At 39.5% G+C, this 15,469-nt stretch overlaps 1 protein-coding gene across 4 annotated transcripts in view; it reads left to right on the top strand.

The window, feature by feature from the left end:
* ttc17 (tetratricopeptide repeat domain 17) overlaps nucleotides 1–15,469 on the top strand; it is a 21,446-nt gene extending 5,977 nt beyond the window's left edge. Inside the window, exons 7-26 of one of the 4 annotated variants that reach the window (XM_058628725.1) lie at nucleotides 14–161; nucleotides 463–602; nucleotides 944–1,104; nucleotides 1,503–1,615; nucleotides 1,877–2,029; nucleotides 2,698–2,813; nucleotides 3,713–3,869; nucleotides 6,033–6,104; nucleotides 6,609–6,833; nucleotides 8,209–8,425; nucleotides 10,993–11,106; nucleotides 11,412–11,438; nucleotides 11,511–11,704; nucleotides 11,788–11,941; nucleotides 12,039–12,159; nucleotides 12,584–12,743; nucleotides 13,265–13,348; nucleotides 13,770–13,889; nucleotides 13,988–14,131; nucleotides 14,459–15,469. In XM_058628725.1, the coding sequence (XP_058484708.1) occupies nucleotides 14–161; nucleotides 463–602; nucleotides 944–1,104; nucleotides 1,503–1,615; nucleotides 1,877–2,029; nucleotides 2,698–2,813; nucleotides 3,713–3,869; nucleotides 6,033–6,104; nucleotides 6,609–6,833; nucleotides 8,209–8,425; nucleotides 10,993–11,106; nucleotides 11,412–11,438; nucleotides 11,511–11,704; nucleotides 11,788–11,941; nucleotides 12,039–12,159; nucleotides 12,584–12,743; nucleotides 13,265–13,348; nucleotides 13,770–13,889; nucleotides 13,988–14,131; nucleotides 14,459–14,590 (2,752 nt within the window). In that variant the 3' untranslated portion in view covers nucleotides 14,591–15,469. Of the gene's footprint in view, nucleotides 1–13; nucleotides 162–462; nucleotides 603–943; nucleotides 1,105–1,502; nucleotides 1,616–1,876; nucleotides 2,030–2,697; nucleotides 2,814–3,712; nucleotides 3,870–6,032; nucleotides 6,105–6,608; nucleotides 6,834–8,208; nucleotides 8,426–10,992; nucleotides 11,107–11,411; nucleotides 11,705–11,787; nucleotides 11,942–12,038; nucleotides 12,160–12,583; nucleotides 12,744–13,264; nucleotides 13,349–13,769; nucleotides 13,890–13,987; nucleotides 14,132–14,458 lie in introns of all 4 variants that reach the window. The other 3 variants (XM_058628727.1, XM_058628726.1, XM_058628724.1) reach the window with 3 other exon arrangements.

Below are 15,469 nucleotides of genomic sequence, written 5' to 3'. Positions count from 1 at the left end.
GTTGTACTTATAGGCAACACAAGGATATAGCCCTTGTCAACATGGCCAACATTCTGCACCGGGCCCATTTCTCAGCAGATGCTGCTATTCTCGCCCATGCTGCCCTGGACCTCACCTCAGATCTCTTCACCAGCCACTACACCTTAGGCAATATTTATGCTGTGAGTCAAAGGGAAACCATTCAACCGCAAGAGAGCTTGTGTATTTACTACGGTACCATAGTATTGCATTTATTGTTTCTTGAATTTGGCAGAATACATTCAGTCCCAGACAATGTTTGTCAGAGTTCAGCTCACAGCTTTTCCTTATTTATATAGTATAAACGACGTGCTTACAAATGAGTCCCCATAACTTCTTACCATTATGAGATACTCACTGTTATCTTTTCATTCAAACATGACAATGTTTCAATGCTCAACCTCTGTCATATTTATACTTCCTTTCTTACTAATGTCTACTTAGATGCTTGGGGAATACAACCACTCAGTGCTATGTTACGAGCAGGCACTGCAGGCTCAGCCAGGCTTTGAGCAGGCACTGAGGAGGAAGCATGCTGTGCTCTGTCAGCAGAAGCTGGAGCAGCGACTGGAAGCCCAGCACAGGTAGGCTGGCGCCCAAATAATAAACCAGCCATTTACATGTATACTTTGTTGTAATTGTTTCTTCTCTTTTTGCTTGTTCCCACTGTTCAACATTTAGATAACAGTTTTTTTGTAATTTACCCTATATATGAGCCTTTTGCAAAGGTTTTAGTGTTTAAGGATGTCATTTAGTGATTCAGTGTGGATTTTTGATTATTACAATTCAGCGTAGTCTGTGATTAAGTAACAGAAAATCACTATATGGCAGATTGCCATATAATTGTCTTTATTTTTAAGATCCCATGCTATGTATATTTGCCAACCATCCTGTATTTCCTGTCCTCATTCTCCTATATTTATAGATCACTGCAGCGGACGCTAAATGAGCTAAAGGAGTACCAAAAGCAGCATGACCACTACCTTCGCCAGCAGGAGGCACTGGACAAACACAAGCTGCTACAGGAAGAACAGATTCTGCGCAACATTATCCATGAAACCCAGATGGCCAAGGAAGCCCAACTTGGTAGGATGACATGCACAGAAAGAAGACCAGGACATAATAGAAATGCGAATAGTTAGATTAATCATTAGGTCTGCAAGAGTAGAGTTTTTAAGTGCGTTATATATTTTCAAATGTAAAGGGGAAAGGTTATGACTTGTGCTGGTATATGTGACCTGGTATATTCTGTTCTAAACAAATGGAAGTTATTGATATTTAAAGATATAGAGATAATCAATTAGGTTCGTTACAACAATATGATATGACATATCTAGTAATGTTGTGGAGTTGAGATAAATATAATTGTATGGACTTAATGTACCTGACTATATAAGTTGCCAGGAAAAATGTGTTATCACATTACTATTTGTAAATGTACTTTCTTTGATCCTGAAGCATAAAATGTATCACATGTGTTCTAGGGAACCATCAGATGTGCCGGTTGGGTCAGCAGCAGCGCAGCCTCTACTGCCCCTTTGATCTGCCTGTGCGCTATCATCGGGGTGATCTGTTTGAACATGTCCACTATGTCCAAGTAAGTCTATATATTATAAGGTAGGATGTTTATAAGGAGGTGACTCATTTTCCAGGCTTTCCCTGACACAGATTATTTAAATAATAATGTGCTGTTCTTTTACCACCAACATTATGTTATGTGTTACAGCTTTTAGTGTTTATCTCGTGTTTAGCTTTTAGTGTTTAATTGAAGCACACACAAAAAAGAAATCACACATTACTTTTGGAAAATCCTTTGCCACTTTCTTTGTCACAACTTTATTTCCCTTATTGTTCTTAGTTTGGAGAGGAGGCATCAGTGGCATCCAGCGTGGCGCTTGTGTCTGAGCGTAACTCAAATCAGACTGCAGCTAGTCCCCAGCTCCATCCGTCTGTCTCTGGAGACCAAGACCCTGCTGCTGCCCTGTGGGGCAATCATCAGGATTACACACAGGCAAGATTAGAGAGATGAATGCAAATCCATATTTTGTATGTAAACTCTGATTTTTGAGCACACCATCAAATGAATAGCAAAACAAATGGACAAATGAAACTTCTGCAATGCTAATATACACTTAACACAATTTTTAAAACACACTACATGCGTCAAACAAAGTGAATGTTTTGTAGAGATGGTGGATCACTTTTTTGTTTGGAAAAAAAAAAAAAAAAGATAGGATATGGTCCTTGAAAACTTCATTGGTTGTGAAAAAGGCAGCAAATGCAGACTAGAGCTAAGCAATTAATTATTTTTAAATTGAAATCAAACTTTATAACAACTCAATTAACCCAAGTGTAGTTTAATTGTTGTTCAATTTAATACATACACGTTAGAAATAAATCATATCATATATAGCAATAATACATTTAATGGTGTCTTGTGTTAATGCTTCATCACATTTCCAATTTACAACACAGTGTATATTCAACTGAATTTTGATTTAAAAAATTTAAATACGTAAAGTTGCAGTTGCAATATTGGTCATTAAGCATATTTATGTTTTTGTTTATATATTTTGTTTATTTAAGTTTAAGTTTATGTGTTATACCTGTGTACACTTGATGATGATAATAAAAGGCCATTGTAGAGAATGAGTTGCTGACAGTACAGTTTTGCTTTAGGACATACAGAGGATGCTGTGGCCTCAGAGGACTGACTGTGCCCATGAGTACCCAAGTGTTCCCCCTGCTCACCTGCTTCCAACCTACTACCTTCCACCTGAAACTCAGGCTCTCAGGTCAGTATACTGCGCATTGCTGAATGGGGATTCAGCAATGCTAGTATTTAGGAGAGTTATTAGCAGAAACAACATAAAATCATAATTGTGTTATATTTGTCTTTATACTAGGAGCATGTTCTCTTTTTCTCCATTGCAGTACTTTCCTACTCGCTTGCAATCTGCAGACTCGCCTCTAGATGCCAATAATTCTTACACACTGAACATACATAAAATTTGTCTCGTACTTAACTAATCACTTACACATATCACTTGGCAAATTCCCAACACATCACTGCCCTAATGATTTTAAACAGGTTTTGTCTAACAGTTTAGTACAATTTCTTGTTCAGTGTGGCTCAGGGCACATTTCAGTGCACAAGTTGGTGTATTCATACCTGTGCACCTGAGCTCTGCACTTATGTTCAGGGACCTCATTTATAAAACTGTGCTTAGGTACGCCTGATAAGTTGCCATATGTATGAAACACAGAAAGTGCTTACTCGCATAAATATTTTGATTTCTAAAACCATGCACACGCATGTCCCATGCCAGTTTACCGTTATAAATCACAATCAACTCAAACTTTATTTTTCACAGTTTCATTTTGAAAAGTTTCTGGATATTTATCCTTCTGCCATCGTCGCAGTTTCACCTCTCTCCCGTTTATGTGCTTACACATGGGTCAGAGTTTCTGTGAAGGGCTGCATGTTTCCCGTTAAGTTCGTTTTTTTTTAAATCCCAAACTTGACATAGAAGTGAGGCCCCATGAGGCTCTTGTATGATACGAGATATACCTTAAAGCCAGTATGAACAGGACCAGAGTGATCTCCAAAGCAAAGGGGAATAATTTAAAGGGAAGTGAGCATATTGTGACTTTATGTTCTCAAAGCTCACCATGTCTAATTGTGTACATTTAGCCCAGTGGCAACTCTGCTCTATGGGACGAGCAATCCTCCTCAGGCAGTGACATTGCCAGACTGTGGTCCCATCCCCCAACCATATCCAGCCCTCCTGCCAGCCTCAATAGACTGGCAGCTGGAAGAAAAGGAGGTGCCAGATTCCTTTGCTTCCCAGGTATGTGTGTTTTGAAAAAGACAATGACTCTGATTGACGAATAGCCTGTGCAGATTGTTTGCACAGCACTGTGCAAAAGTCTTGGGGCACCATCAGCTTTGTTGTTTTTATGTCTGTCAAATTCTGTGATCATTGGTATTTGGATTGGAACTATGTGAGTGAAAGTTGATTTTTAGCAAGGTGTCAATAAACATGTATACTTTATGTAATGCTCAAGCATGTCTAAATTTAAAGACATTGTTCACTGCAGCCACTTGTTGACTTGAAATAGTTGATAGGTAAGGGTCCTGCGTCTCTTACACTTTACAATCTATAAGGACGCGTCAAATTCGGTGACCATGCATCCCATGGAGACGCCTCATTTTTCCTTGACAACAATACATTGTGCGCAGTTTCATCGCAGCAGCCTGTTGAACTAACTGGTGAGGTGTCGGAGTGGACATTGTATTACGATTCCTCAGTTTGAGCCGCGGTGCCTCTCCTCCCAGTCCCGGTGCACACTGATATGTATACAGTCATTCACATACAGTGGTCTTATAAGTAGCTCATCAAAACTAGAGATGCACCGAAACATTTTGGCTGAAAATGGCCTAAAAATACTTTTAACACCGAAACAACACGACTGAAACAGAATGTTGGCGCATGAAAAAACTGCGTCCAGCATGCGCCTGTTTATTGACTATTGAGTCTTTCCAAGATCAGTTTGGAACACCAATAAAATGGACATTCGCTTCACACCAGTAGGTTCTTAATGGAGAACATTCTCTCTCTTCTCGCCCTCTTTGAGCGTTAAGTGGAAATAATGAAAAGTGTAGTCTTAAGAGTCTGTCAACATGTTTTACTAAGCTCTGCTTGGATCCCCTGCACTTCATCGCGACTGTACTCGATCCTTGTCATCAAGATCATTACTTGGATGTGGGGATAAAGCAGTGCAAAGATAAATAATCCAGGCTGCGTTGGAAACGGTGATACACCAGATAAGGAGCATGCACCCTTGTTGTCTGATATGTTCGATGAGATCCGCCTAAATATTTTCATAGTTTCTTAATTGATTTTATTCTTTGAAGCATACATATTAATCTATACAAGTGCAATGCCTTGACTTTAGTCCCAGCCATAACAACAAAATTAGATTAAAAATACAATGGTACAGAATTGGCATAATTCTTTCAGTGTTTCCTGATTTTCGTTTTAAATTTTAATTTTGGTGCATCCCTAGTCGATACCTGTTACTGTGTTGTAATCTAATAATCTTTCTCCACATATTGTGTGCACAAGATAAAAAAAACTTTCTTCATAAATTCTTGTTGCTGGGGATTTCATTTCTTTGATTTGTGTGTATGTGTGTAACAGAGGTGATCTTAATGTTCAGGGTTTCTCACTCATGCACACACACATACTGACAGCATGTTCATCCGCCCCTCCTCTACATGCACAGCACAATACAGCCTTTATCAAACGACACTATGAAAAAGCGGGATATCTGGCACAGAGAAGACGGTGCCAAAGTGTCACTGTTTGTGTTTTCAGCATTAGCTTGCTGGCACCTTTTTTTATGGGTGAATCCAGGCACGACACAGTAATAACATTATCCCCTTCCCTGTTGCCTGATTAGTTAACCAACAAAGCACCGTCACATTTTGTGTGCGTGTGAACGTGTGCGCCGCAAGAGCACATGTTGTGTGCTGAGGGGTGGGGGACAGTATACTCACTACAGTAGATTGGGATTGTGGAGAATAAAGCAGTCGACAGTGAATGAATGAATGAATACCACATCATTATTATTATCTTACGGAATAATCATCTCCACTGAATTTCTGTGGGACCCCTACAAATCAGCACCTGTGGCTCCTGGGACGACTTTGGAAACCTATCAACATCACTGAGTTAGATTAATTAGGGTTCCATTCCAGATTTAAAAGAGCCAGGGTTATACAACTGTTCAAGTATAAGGGTGGGTCACACTAGATACTTGGCACTTTAACCTGTATGGTCATTATAGCATTGCTAAAACAACAAATCTATGAATATAAATTTAAATATAGTGTGAGACCGGGAATGCAGCTGAAAAAACACTGTGCGAGAGAAAATCTACCAGGAAGTCTGGAAAAGTGTGGGTTCTCAATGTAAGAAAACTTGTAGCAACCCTGTATCTTATTACAGATCCTGCAGTTACGCAGTGGAGGATGGACCCTGGAGCAGATTGGTTCTAGAGTAGCTGAAGCTATGACGCAGGTAAGCGAGCTTCTCAATCCTCTGGTCTTGCAGCACATTAATGTTTCTGTTGCTACTGAATGTACAATACCTGCAAGTCTGAATGTCTAAGTGCCACAATTTAAGCCCTTAATCAGAAGTATGGTGTCATTACTCAAACTCGAATTTGATCATGAGTCACTTAAAGATACAGTGTGTAAAATATATTGAGGTTGCATGTTACAGCTGATTATCCCTTACCTCACCCTTTCCTGCCAAATGTATTGGAGTACCTGTGCCCTTCAATTTGCATCAAAACTCTAAAGATTTATAGTCGGTCCAATGTGGGCTATTGTTAAAAAAAAAAAAAGGGCCCAAAATGGCATCAGTTGGTATAACCACATGATTGTTATTTTTAAAAATTAAGTATTGTTTTATCTTCAATTTCTTCAAATGAAAATGATTTCAAACACTGGTTTTTAAAGTCATTCTGAAACTCTCTCTTTCACGTTAAGAGCTAACAGAAGTTTGTTTGTGTATATATAGGTCACTATACCCCGCTGGCAGGTCCTCAATGAGGCAGCTCTATTCTGGCGGGCCAAAGGCAATGGCAGTCGTGCCCTACAGTGCCTGCGCCAAGTTTTGAGCTCAGCTCCAACTTCCCACCGTCACTTGCCCCTCACCAATGCTGCTAACTTGCTGCTACACCATCGCTTGACTACCCATGCACAAGCACTGCTGGAGCAAGCATTGCCACTCAACGAAACAGAGGTAGACATTACATTACATTACATTACATGTCATTTAGCAGACGCTTTTATCCAACGCGACTTACAATGCAATTGAGTACAATCAGCCAGGGGTGGAAATATAATATTCTTGATTGTCACTCACTCCCACATCATAACTTGTACATTACACTTTTGATCACATTAAGTCTAGGTGGACTCAAACAAGCAGCTTTTTCAGACAGTCCGTCTGCTGCTCTTTGTAGAATACAATACTCATTACTAGAGCTGAAACAATTACTCGATTAATCGATTATTAATCGATTACTAAATTAATTGTCAACTATTTTGATAATCAATTCATCGGTTTGAAGCTTTTTTCATTATTAAAACACGATTTTTGATGTGAATATATTCTTTGTTTCTTTGCTCCATATAACAAAACAAAACAAATCATTAAATCTGAATCATTTTGGTTTGTGGACAAAACAAGACATCATTTCATCATCATCAACATGAACATTTTTAAACGTTTTCTGACATTGTATGAACCAAACGATTACTCAATTAATCGAGAAAACAATCGACCGATTAATCAATTATGAAAATAATCAGTTGCAGCTCTATTCATTACTAATGGCATACATACGTATGTTTTCCAAATAAGGCCACAAGATCATATCACATATTTATTATATTGCCTATGCTCACTATCTCATCAGGTTAGCCAAATACAGTTTTCCTAAATTACAATTATACCACAAAGTGCATTGAATTTCATGATATATGGTTATGTACATGGTTAATTATAGTCCCACCTATTTACTTGCAATAAAGCCATTATTAACCAATCTATGACACAAAAGATACCTGGCCCTTAATAACACTTGATCAACATTTGAATCCTGTGTTGTGCAATAATGTTTCTAACCTATGTACATCTTTCACTTGCCAAAAATGGAATTCTTTGTTAAATGGAAGTGTCCAGAAGTATGTTGTACCATGTCAAAAAGTACTAGTCTACTCATGGTAGTAAGATGAATATGAATATGGTGCACCAGTGTAGTGCAGATTGCTTTGTATTTCATCGAAAGCGTTCCATGGGAAGGCTATGTGGCCAAAACACCTGCAAAATGCTATCAAGTCAGCATGGACAAAAATTGATAAGCAACCCTTCAAAACTGTCATGAAATCAAGCATTGAAAGAGACAGACACATCCAGACCTAATGGAGTTGAAATTAAATGGCCAAGTGATAAATTAATGCTGTGGATGTTGACGATTAACCAGTGTAGGAAGAAGAAGAGATATGTGAAATAATTAGTTTTTGACTCAGTCTAACTCAGATTTGTGTCAGTTTACATGTATGTGTTACCAAGCTAAATATTCCTCTGTTTTGTTTTGCTTTGTTTTCCTTAGCCCCACACTCTGCTCAGCCTGGTGAGTGTGCACTTGGCCCAGGGCAATGTGACAGGTGCTCTGGACTTGTTCCGCCACATCCTGGTGATGGCCCTTTCCCCCTCCTCCTCCTCCTCTTTAGCTGGCTGTGATCAGTGTCTTTCCAGCCTACATCTGCTGCGTTGTCTGCAGTTTTACCCAATCCTTTACAATCTTTCACACCGACACCCCTGCTTAGGTAAGTAAATTCATTAATTAAATTGTTGTGCTCTGGCACGACCTGGAGAATTTGTATGCTTCTTAAACCCAAGTATCACTATTAGTTGATCTAATTCAATTCAAACTTTATTAAAGACTCACAAAAGGGTCCATAGAAGATAAAATAAAGTAAATAAAAAAGGTGATTGGTACAATGCACCGCATAACTCATTAAATACAGTTTATATACAGGCTATCTCACCAGTTATAATCTAATCATCCCTCCATCCATTCGTCAATCCATCTTCTCCCACTTTATCCTCCAATTGAGGGCCTCAGGGGTGGTGTGCCAATCTCAGCTGGTACACCCTGGACAGATAGCCAGTCCATCACAGGGCCACATATGGAGACAAACAACCATCCACTCTCACACTCCCACCTACAGTCAATTTAGAGTGTCCAATTTACCTCATTCCCATTGCATGTTTTTGGAGGACATCTACATGCAGAAAGGCCCTCGTTCCAACCGGGTTTTCTTGCTGCAAAGGCAAGAGTTGATCTAATCATATTTTGGAAATTAAATCAAAACTTGAGCCCTGTACCAAAAAGATGGATAGACTAACATTTGTCCTACATGAAGATACATTTAAGATGCTACAGAAACAAATTCCAGGTAAATTGTAGCTTCTTTTTTTTTTTATTAAATATGTTCCGTTTTCTAAATATTGATATTTTGCTTTGATGAGTCACACGTTGAAATACAACGTACTAGGCCCTATAAAATAAAGCATTTCTCTCTTCCTTTTTAATTTTTTACAAAAAATGGTTATTGTTTGACTAACTGGCAGTTGGACCTCCTCACTACAAGAGTGGCTGAAACAAGCTGTATGTTCTGAGGTGAACAGAAACTGTATCTGCTTCTTTATTCATATCAGTAGGAGTGAAGTGAAAAGGGTTTTGGAGTGGAAAAATTTGCCACTCAATAATTTAGGTTGCAGAAAATAGCTGATGCCAAATTTAGAAGGGTATATATTTTATTCTCCAAAGCTAAATATTGCTCTCACCAAGCACAATGAGAGCATGAGGTCACACAAGCAATCATAAAACACACACCCACACCCAGATAATCACACTTGTTTCAGCCTTTGTGTTGTATTCCAAGTTGTTATTTAAGAAAAAAAAAAAAAAAACTATATCTCAATTTTGGTGAGTTGTGTCTAAACCACGCCTGAAAACTGACAGTCATTGCCTTTCTGACTCCTTGCATTAAAATCTTTGAGGATATAATAAGTTTACCTACAGCATGGGTAAAAAAGAATGTCTGAAAAAGGCCTGTGTTATAGAAGAGGCCATATTAAAGATCAACAAGAAGTCCAAAGTACAATATTATAATAAAGCACACTTTAAAAGTTCCTTAAAAGTTCGCTTGCCAACAGTCTTTTAATGACATATTTACAATTAACACAAGGAACTGACACATCCAGATATAATGGATAATAATAATAATTAGCCGCTCAGCTGTTAGCCACAGATTTCGGCTCCAAGTGGACTTAAAACACATCAGCGGCTCGTTGTTTACCGTGCAGACACCGAGGTTCTGGTCTCCAGGTTTCTGGTCTCCTGTCTCCAGGTTTCTGTTGTAAACTCTGGACACCGGGTTTCAGCTATCAGCTGTTTCAGCTCTTGGCTGTTAGCTGAGTGGTCAACAGGTGAGCTAGCGAGCTAACCCGTTTTGTTCAAAATATCGTTATAATATCGCATATCGCCATTCGAACAAAATTATTGCGATATGAGTTTTGGTCCTTATCGCCCGGCCCTAACATATGTGTTCATAAAACCCAAAATAAAATAAAGAACACATGTGCAAGAGCCATCCACAGCTGCAACAATAACAGCACTTTTAATGTGGCAGTGAAATAGTTACAATCCACAGTAGAGCATTTAAAAAAAAAAAAAAGACGTCCGCAAGTTGGCCAACTTTGGCATTGCGTGCACCCACACTCTCTTCTGAATGTTTCAACAATGGCTGGCAGCTCAAAGTTACAACCTCTCACATGAAAGCTGTCACTGTGTTGACATAGTAAGTAAGAGAATTATTGTCTGCCTTTTATTCATGTTGAAACAATGTTGATGTTGCAACCTGATGTTGGTTAAGTTTTCACATCAGTCATGTAATGTAATGCAGAAATCTGGTTTCATCCCAGTTACTTTCCAAGTTGAGTGGAAGACAGGCATAGGAATGCATTCAGGGTGTTTCCCGCAATCTCTAGGTTGTTTACTCAGTCTCTGTTAATTCAATGGCAAGACCTGAAACAGGGTCAGAGGGGTGAACGGTCTGCACTGTTTAACTCTCTAGACAGGTTTCCTGCCTTCAGAGGCTGAATACATGGTTCTTTCCACCAGTTAATCAGAACTGAAGACACCTCTTGAATGATAGGTGAAACATCTTCAAACTTAACTCAAGCAAGTCCAGTTCCCCAAAGCTAACTACTGGAGATGCATATACTATAGGTACAATTGTGTCTGTGCCACCTGACAAGTGACTATTCCATGTCTATTATGGTGAGTATTGGACTAATGGTTTTCCCTTGATTTGTGTTGATGCAGAAGGTGCTGCCTGTATGGTTGAGGAAGACCTTGGTATACAGCTAGAGGAATGGGATGAAGAAAAGCAGGATGTACCAGCCATTTCTCCAATGGAAGACTCCTTACTTTTTGACAGTAAGAATGTTATGATGATATCATAAAAGTAGTTTCCTGAGCAGTGTTGCATAGTGTTTGGTCCAAAGTAGACGTTGTTCAGTTCAGAGCAGTTTCACATGTGGCACTCATTTGCACACTAACACATATTTTACTAAAGTGACGCACTATACACCAACTTAAGATGCTTCAGTCTCACACTAAGGTGACCCACTTAGCTGGCTTGAAACAAAAGTAATGAGATAGTGTCTCTGTCGTGCTCAGTTTAGTGCTTCTGTACTTACACTCCACTCTTGTAAAATTCAGTTTTTTTCATTCACCCCTAGAGGTTATCTTGGACAGTAATGGGTCAGGTGAGACAGGTGGACAGCATCAGAATTCTCCCTTTGTCTCTGGATCAGCTAAAATGGCCACACCCTTTTCAGCTGAAGTGGAAGGGGAGGAGGATTGGCAGCTGAAAGAGGACCTGATGGGAGCTTTTGAGGGAGCACTCGATGTCAGAGGCAAACGAGGGGACCTGCGAGGGATCCGGGTGTTAAAGAATGACCGAGTAATGGGTGCCCGTGCTGGTGGTGGGCCCTGCTTCGGAAACTGTGAAGATGACGAGGGAGCAGAGTGGGTAAGTGGAGTTTAAATAACAATGATTGGCCTATTTAAGTAGGGCTGATGTGACTAAGGTAAGCTTTTCTCCCCCCCCATCAGATCACCTTCCAGGTGAAGCGAGTCAGAAAGGCTAAGGCAGATGGGACAGAGAGTTCTGCCAACTCTGATGACAGCCAGAATGGAGAGTTGCTCCCTGGAGGACACTCTGTCCTGGAGATCAGCGGGCCAACTATACCATCACCTGGCCCTTCAGGTACATCCCTCGCAACTATATTGTACTTAAGAAAGGCACCAGTTGGATGTTACCCAACTGAGAGAGATGTCTTTGTGGTTTTTGTATTTCTGGGCAGGTCGCTGGAGGGACTACACAAGTCTTGGCTGGCCAGGGCCAGAAGAGTGCCAGCGAACACGGAGGGTAGACCTCACCACTGTTGCAAGCACCTGGTTGGCTGTCTCTGCCAAGAACATTGAGTAAGCATTTCACTGTCCTAATCATAGTCTCATTATTTTATTTTATAATTTTTTGAATACCATTCATTTATCTCTTTGTATTACTTCGAATTTATTAGATGCTTGAAATGTTGACCTGAGGATACCTCAGAACTATCCACAATAATTTAATCAGAAGATGCCTTCTAATGTGTTGATGCATTTTAATAAAATACTGTACATGAATGTTTAGTAGTAAATAAAACAACAGGAACCTGAAAACAAAAGGAAAACATTTTAGATGGAAATGGGAAGCAAATCGGTGATTCCACTCTGTTTTTTTTGCCATGTCCCAGCTATCTCTCTCTCCTTGTGTGTCCTGTGAATGTCCACTGTCATTTAGTAAAACAAAGGAGACTTATAATAATACATATCTAAAAATGTATCCTTAATTGTCTAATTGCAGCATCACAGACCACATAGACTTTGCCACTCCACTCCAGGAGCCAGCAGCTGAGCCTTTATGCAATGCCAACCTCGCTGCCAGTATGCACACCCTCGACCACCTGGCAGGCGTGGCCAATCGTGCCGCCATCCACTACACTGGAGAGAGTCAACTGCGAGAGGTAGACTGAGGAAGAAGTCATACATTACAAGATTTAACATTCATTCTCTGCTCTTTTTATTTCAGTCTTAAACAGAGAGAACAACATTGTTGATTATTAGTTTTCAAGTACCAACAGTATCCTTTCAATTAGTTTGTGGTGGGTTCCACAGAAAAATAAAAGATCAGGTCCAGCAGCTCATGTTAGAACTTGCACAATTAAGGTTTAATAGAAAATTGTAGGCTCTTAATAAAAGCATGTAGCAGATACAATGCATGCTCAACATCAGGGATTTGGCATTGAGACTCTCATAAAGGAAAGTCATTGTTTTGCTCAACTGGACTCAAGGAAAAACAAGGCAATCAGAGATGGCAGACTTCACCCCCTTCACGCAACAAGCCGCTGTTGGCCTCTGTTGGTCGTATCGGGACAGATACACAGAGCCACTAAAAACAATACTTCACTCACACTTGAAGTAGTGATTAGCACAGCACGACTTCAGAGTTAAGTGTGTCACATGTGTTTATTGTTGTCACTCACAGGTCCTGCAGAACCTCGGCAAAGACAAGTTCTCCCCTCAGTCCTTTGAGCAGGTGGGAACGCGTATAGCTAAAGTACTGGAAAAGGTAAAGGCTCCTGCATTAAAATTTATATTTTGTTTGAAAAAGGTTAAGATCTGTTTTTTTGCTTCTACTACACTGGATAGCTGGCTATAGTTGATGAGTAGTAGATAAGTAATGTTTACTTGCAATTTGAAATGGGAGGCCATTTTAATTTGTGCATCAGTTACATTGATTTTGCGCAGATTAAGCTTTTTTTTCCCAAGTTCCATTGCCATTTGAATTTGAATTTGAATTTGTCCACTGTTTTTGAGTCTGACAGTATTCATTATATCACTTCTGTTGTCTGTGCTGTTTGAATGGTTTTCAACACAGCCAAGAAGTAAAGACAGAAGTCCACATTCAGAGTTTATTCAGTCTTTTTAAGTGTTTGTCTTTGGTGGTTAAATTGCATATGCTTTTTCTTTCCTAATCCCTGAAACTGCAGAATCAGACATCATGGGTTTTATCCAGCATGGCTGCTCTGTACTGGAGGGTGAAAGGTCAAGGCAAGAGAGCAATCGACTGTCTACGCCAGGCCCTCAACTATGCCCCCCACCATATGAAGGCAAGTTTCACACTTAATTGACCTTGTTACCTTTTAATGTGTGAAGTATCATTTTAAACATGAAGAAAAAAAATATTCTTTCTTTTTTTGTTATTTAGGACGTGCCCCTCATTAGCTTGGCCAACATCTTCCAGAACGCTCGGCTATGGGAAGATGCCCTCACGGTCGCTCGTATGGCAGTCGAAATCGCCCCACACTTTGTTGTAAACCACTTTACCCTCGCTAATGTCTATATAGCAATGGTAATGGCTGCAACCAAATTTCTTTTTTTCACATTTTATTCACAGTGCAAAGAGTTAAACTGTTTAAATGGATCAACAAATATAAGATAAAAATAATCATGCTAATAGTCATTATAGAGTAGTTTGTTTTGTGTCTTGTGGTAAACTCTAAATCAGCAAGATGAGTTGTTGAGCTAGGAGAGGAGAAAGAGCAGGACTGTGTGTTTGTAGATGATGTTAATGTAGGTGTTAATTTGGATTTTTTTGGTAATTGTGCCACATTGACGTTTACCCAGTTTTACAACCTCTATACAGTTGTGGTGATTTGTTTGTGTTTCACGATGACAGGAGGAGTTTGAGAAAGCCATGCACTGGTACGAGTCCACTCTGAAGCTGCAGCCTGAGTTTGCCCCCGCCAAAGATCGACTGAGAACCATTCAGTGTTACCTGCTCACCAAGAGGGAACGGCGCCAGCCCTAAACCACCCGAGCAGTTCTACTCCACCGTACCCTGCCATCTCACACACACACACACACACACAAACACACACGCACACACCTGTAAATCAACGATTACTCACATAGACGTGGGAAGCATCCATGCGGTTAAAGGTGACGTATCAAGATTCAGACCCAGACTTATATGGCTTTTTATCATGAACATCTAACTTAAAGAATTAGGTTTGAAATGTCACACAGATCAAGTCTATAATTTTGCCCACAACTTGTCTGTCAACTGCACAACTTCTTGCTGAGGCAAGTTCAGACAAATCCAGCTCTAGAGTAATTTAATTCTGCATTATTTTCATCTCATTATGTACTGATAGGAAGAGTAACTTGCACAGTTTTTCTTGAAGAACATTGAGCATCTAAGACATAGGAAAGTACAAGTACATTGTTCCTTTGTGCTCAAGGAGCAAACATACTACAACCTGGAGATGGTGCCAAGTTTTAATTTGATGTATAATATGGGAGTTTTTACGAGAATTGATATGAAACAGTGTTTGTGTTAATCTTATGCTCAGATGTAAGATATGCACTTCTCAACTCAAAGGTTAAATGAGAATTGTAAAAACATATGCCCTCATTACCTCTGCCTGTTAAAATAGATGGGAAATCTCCGTTTCATTTTTGCACTTTTTGTCTTTATCATTCCTATTTATATGGGACCTACAAACTGTTTTTGCTCCAAGCCAATCTAAACACAACAGAGAGAAAAATTAAAATTGCTATTTACATGTGCTTTTTAACTTATGGAAAATATTAGGCGGTAAAAAAGGATATGCCTTTGACCATCCATTAAAAAAAAAAAGTAAAATCTGTATTAATGTACAGTATTAAAGGCAATGTGTGGATTTCA

Source organism: Solea solea, chromosome 5 (genome assembly GCF_958295425.1).
Source record: "Solea solea chromosome 5, fSolSol10.1, whole genome shotgun sequence".
Taxonomy (NCBI): domain Eukaryota; kingdom Metazoa; phylum Chordata; class Actinopteri; order Pleuronectiformes; family Soleidae; genus Solea; species Solea solea.
The sequence above is the reverse complement of the archived record's forward strand: the minus strand, read 5'-3'. Positions and strand labels throughout refer to the sequence as shown.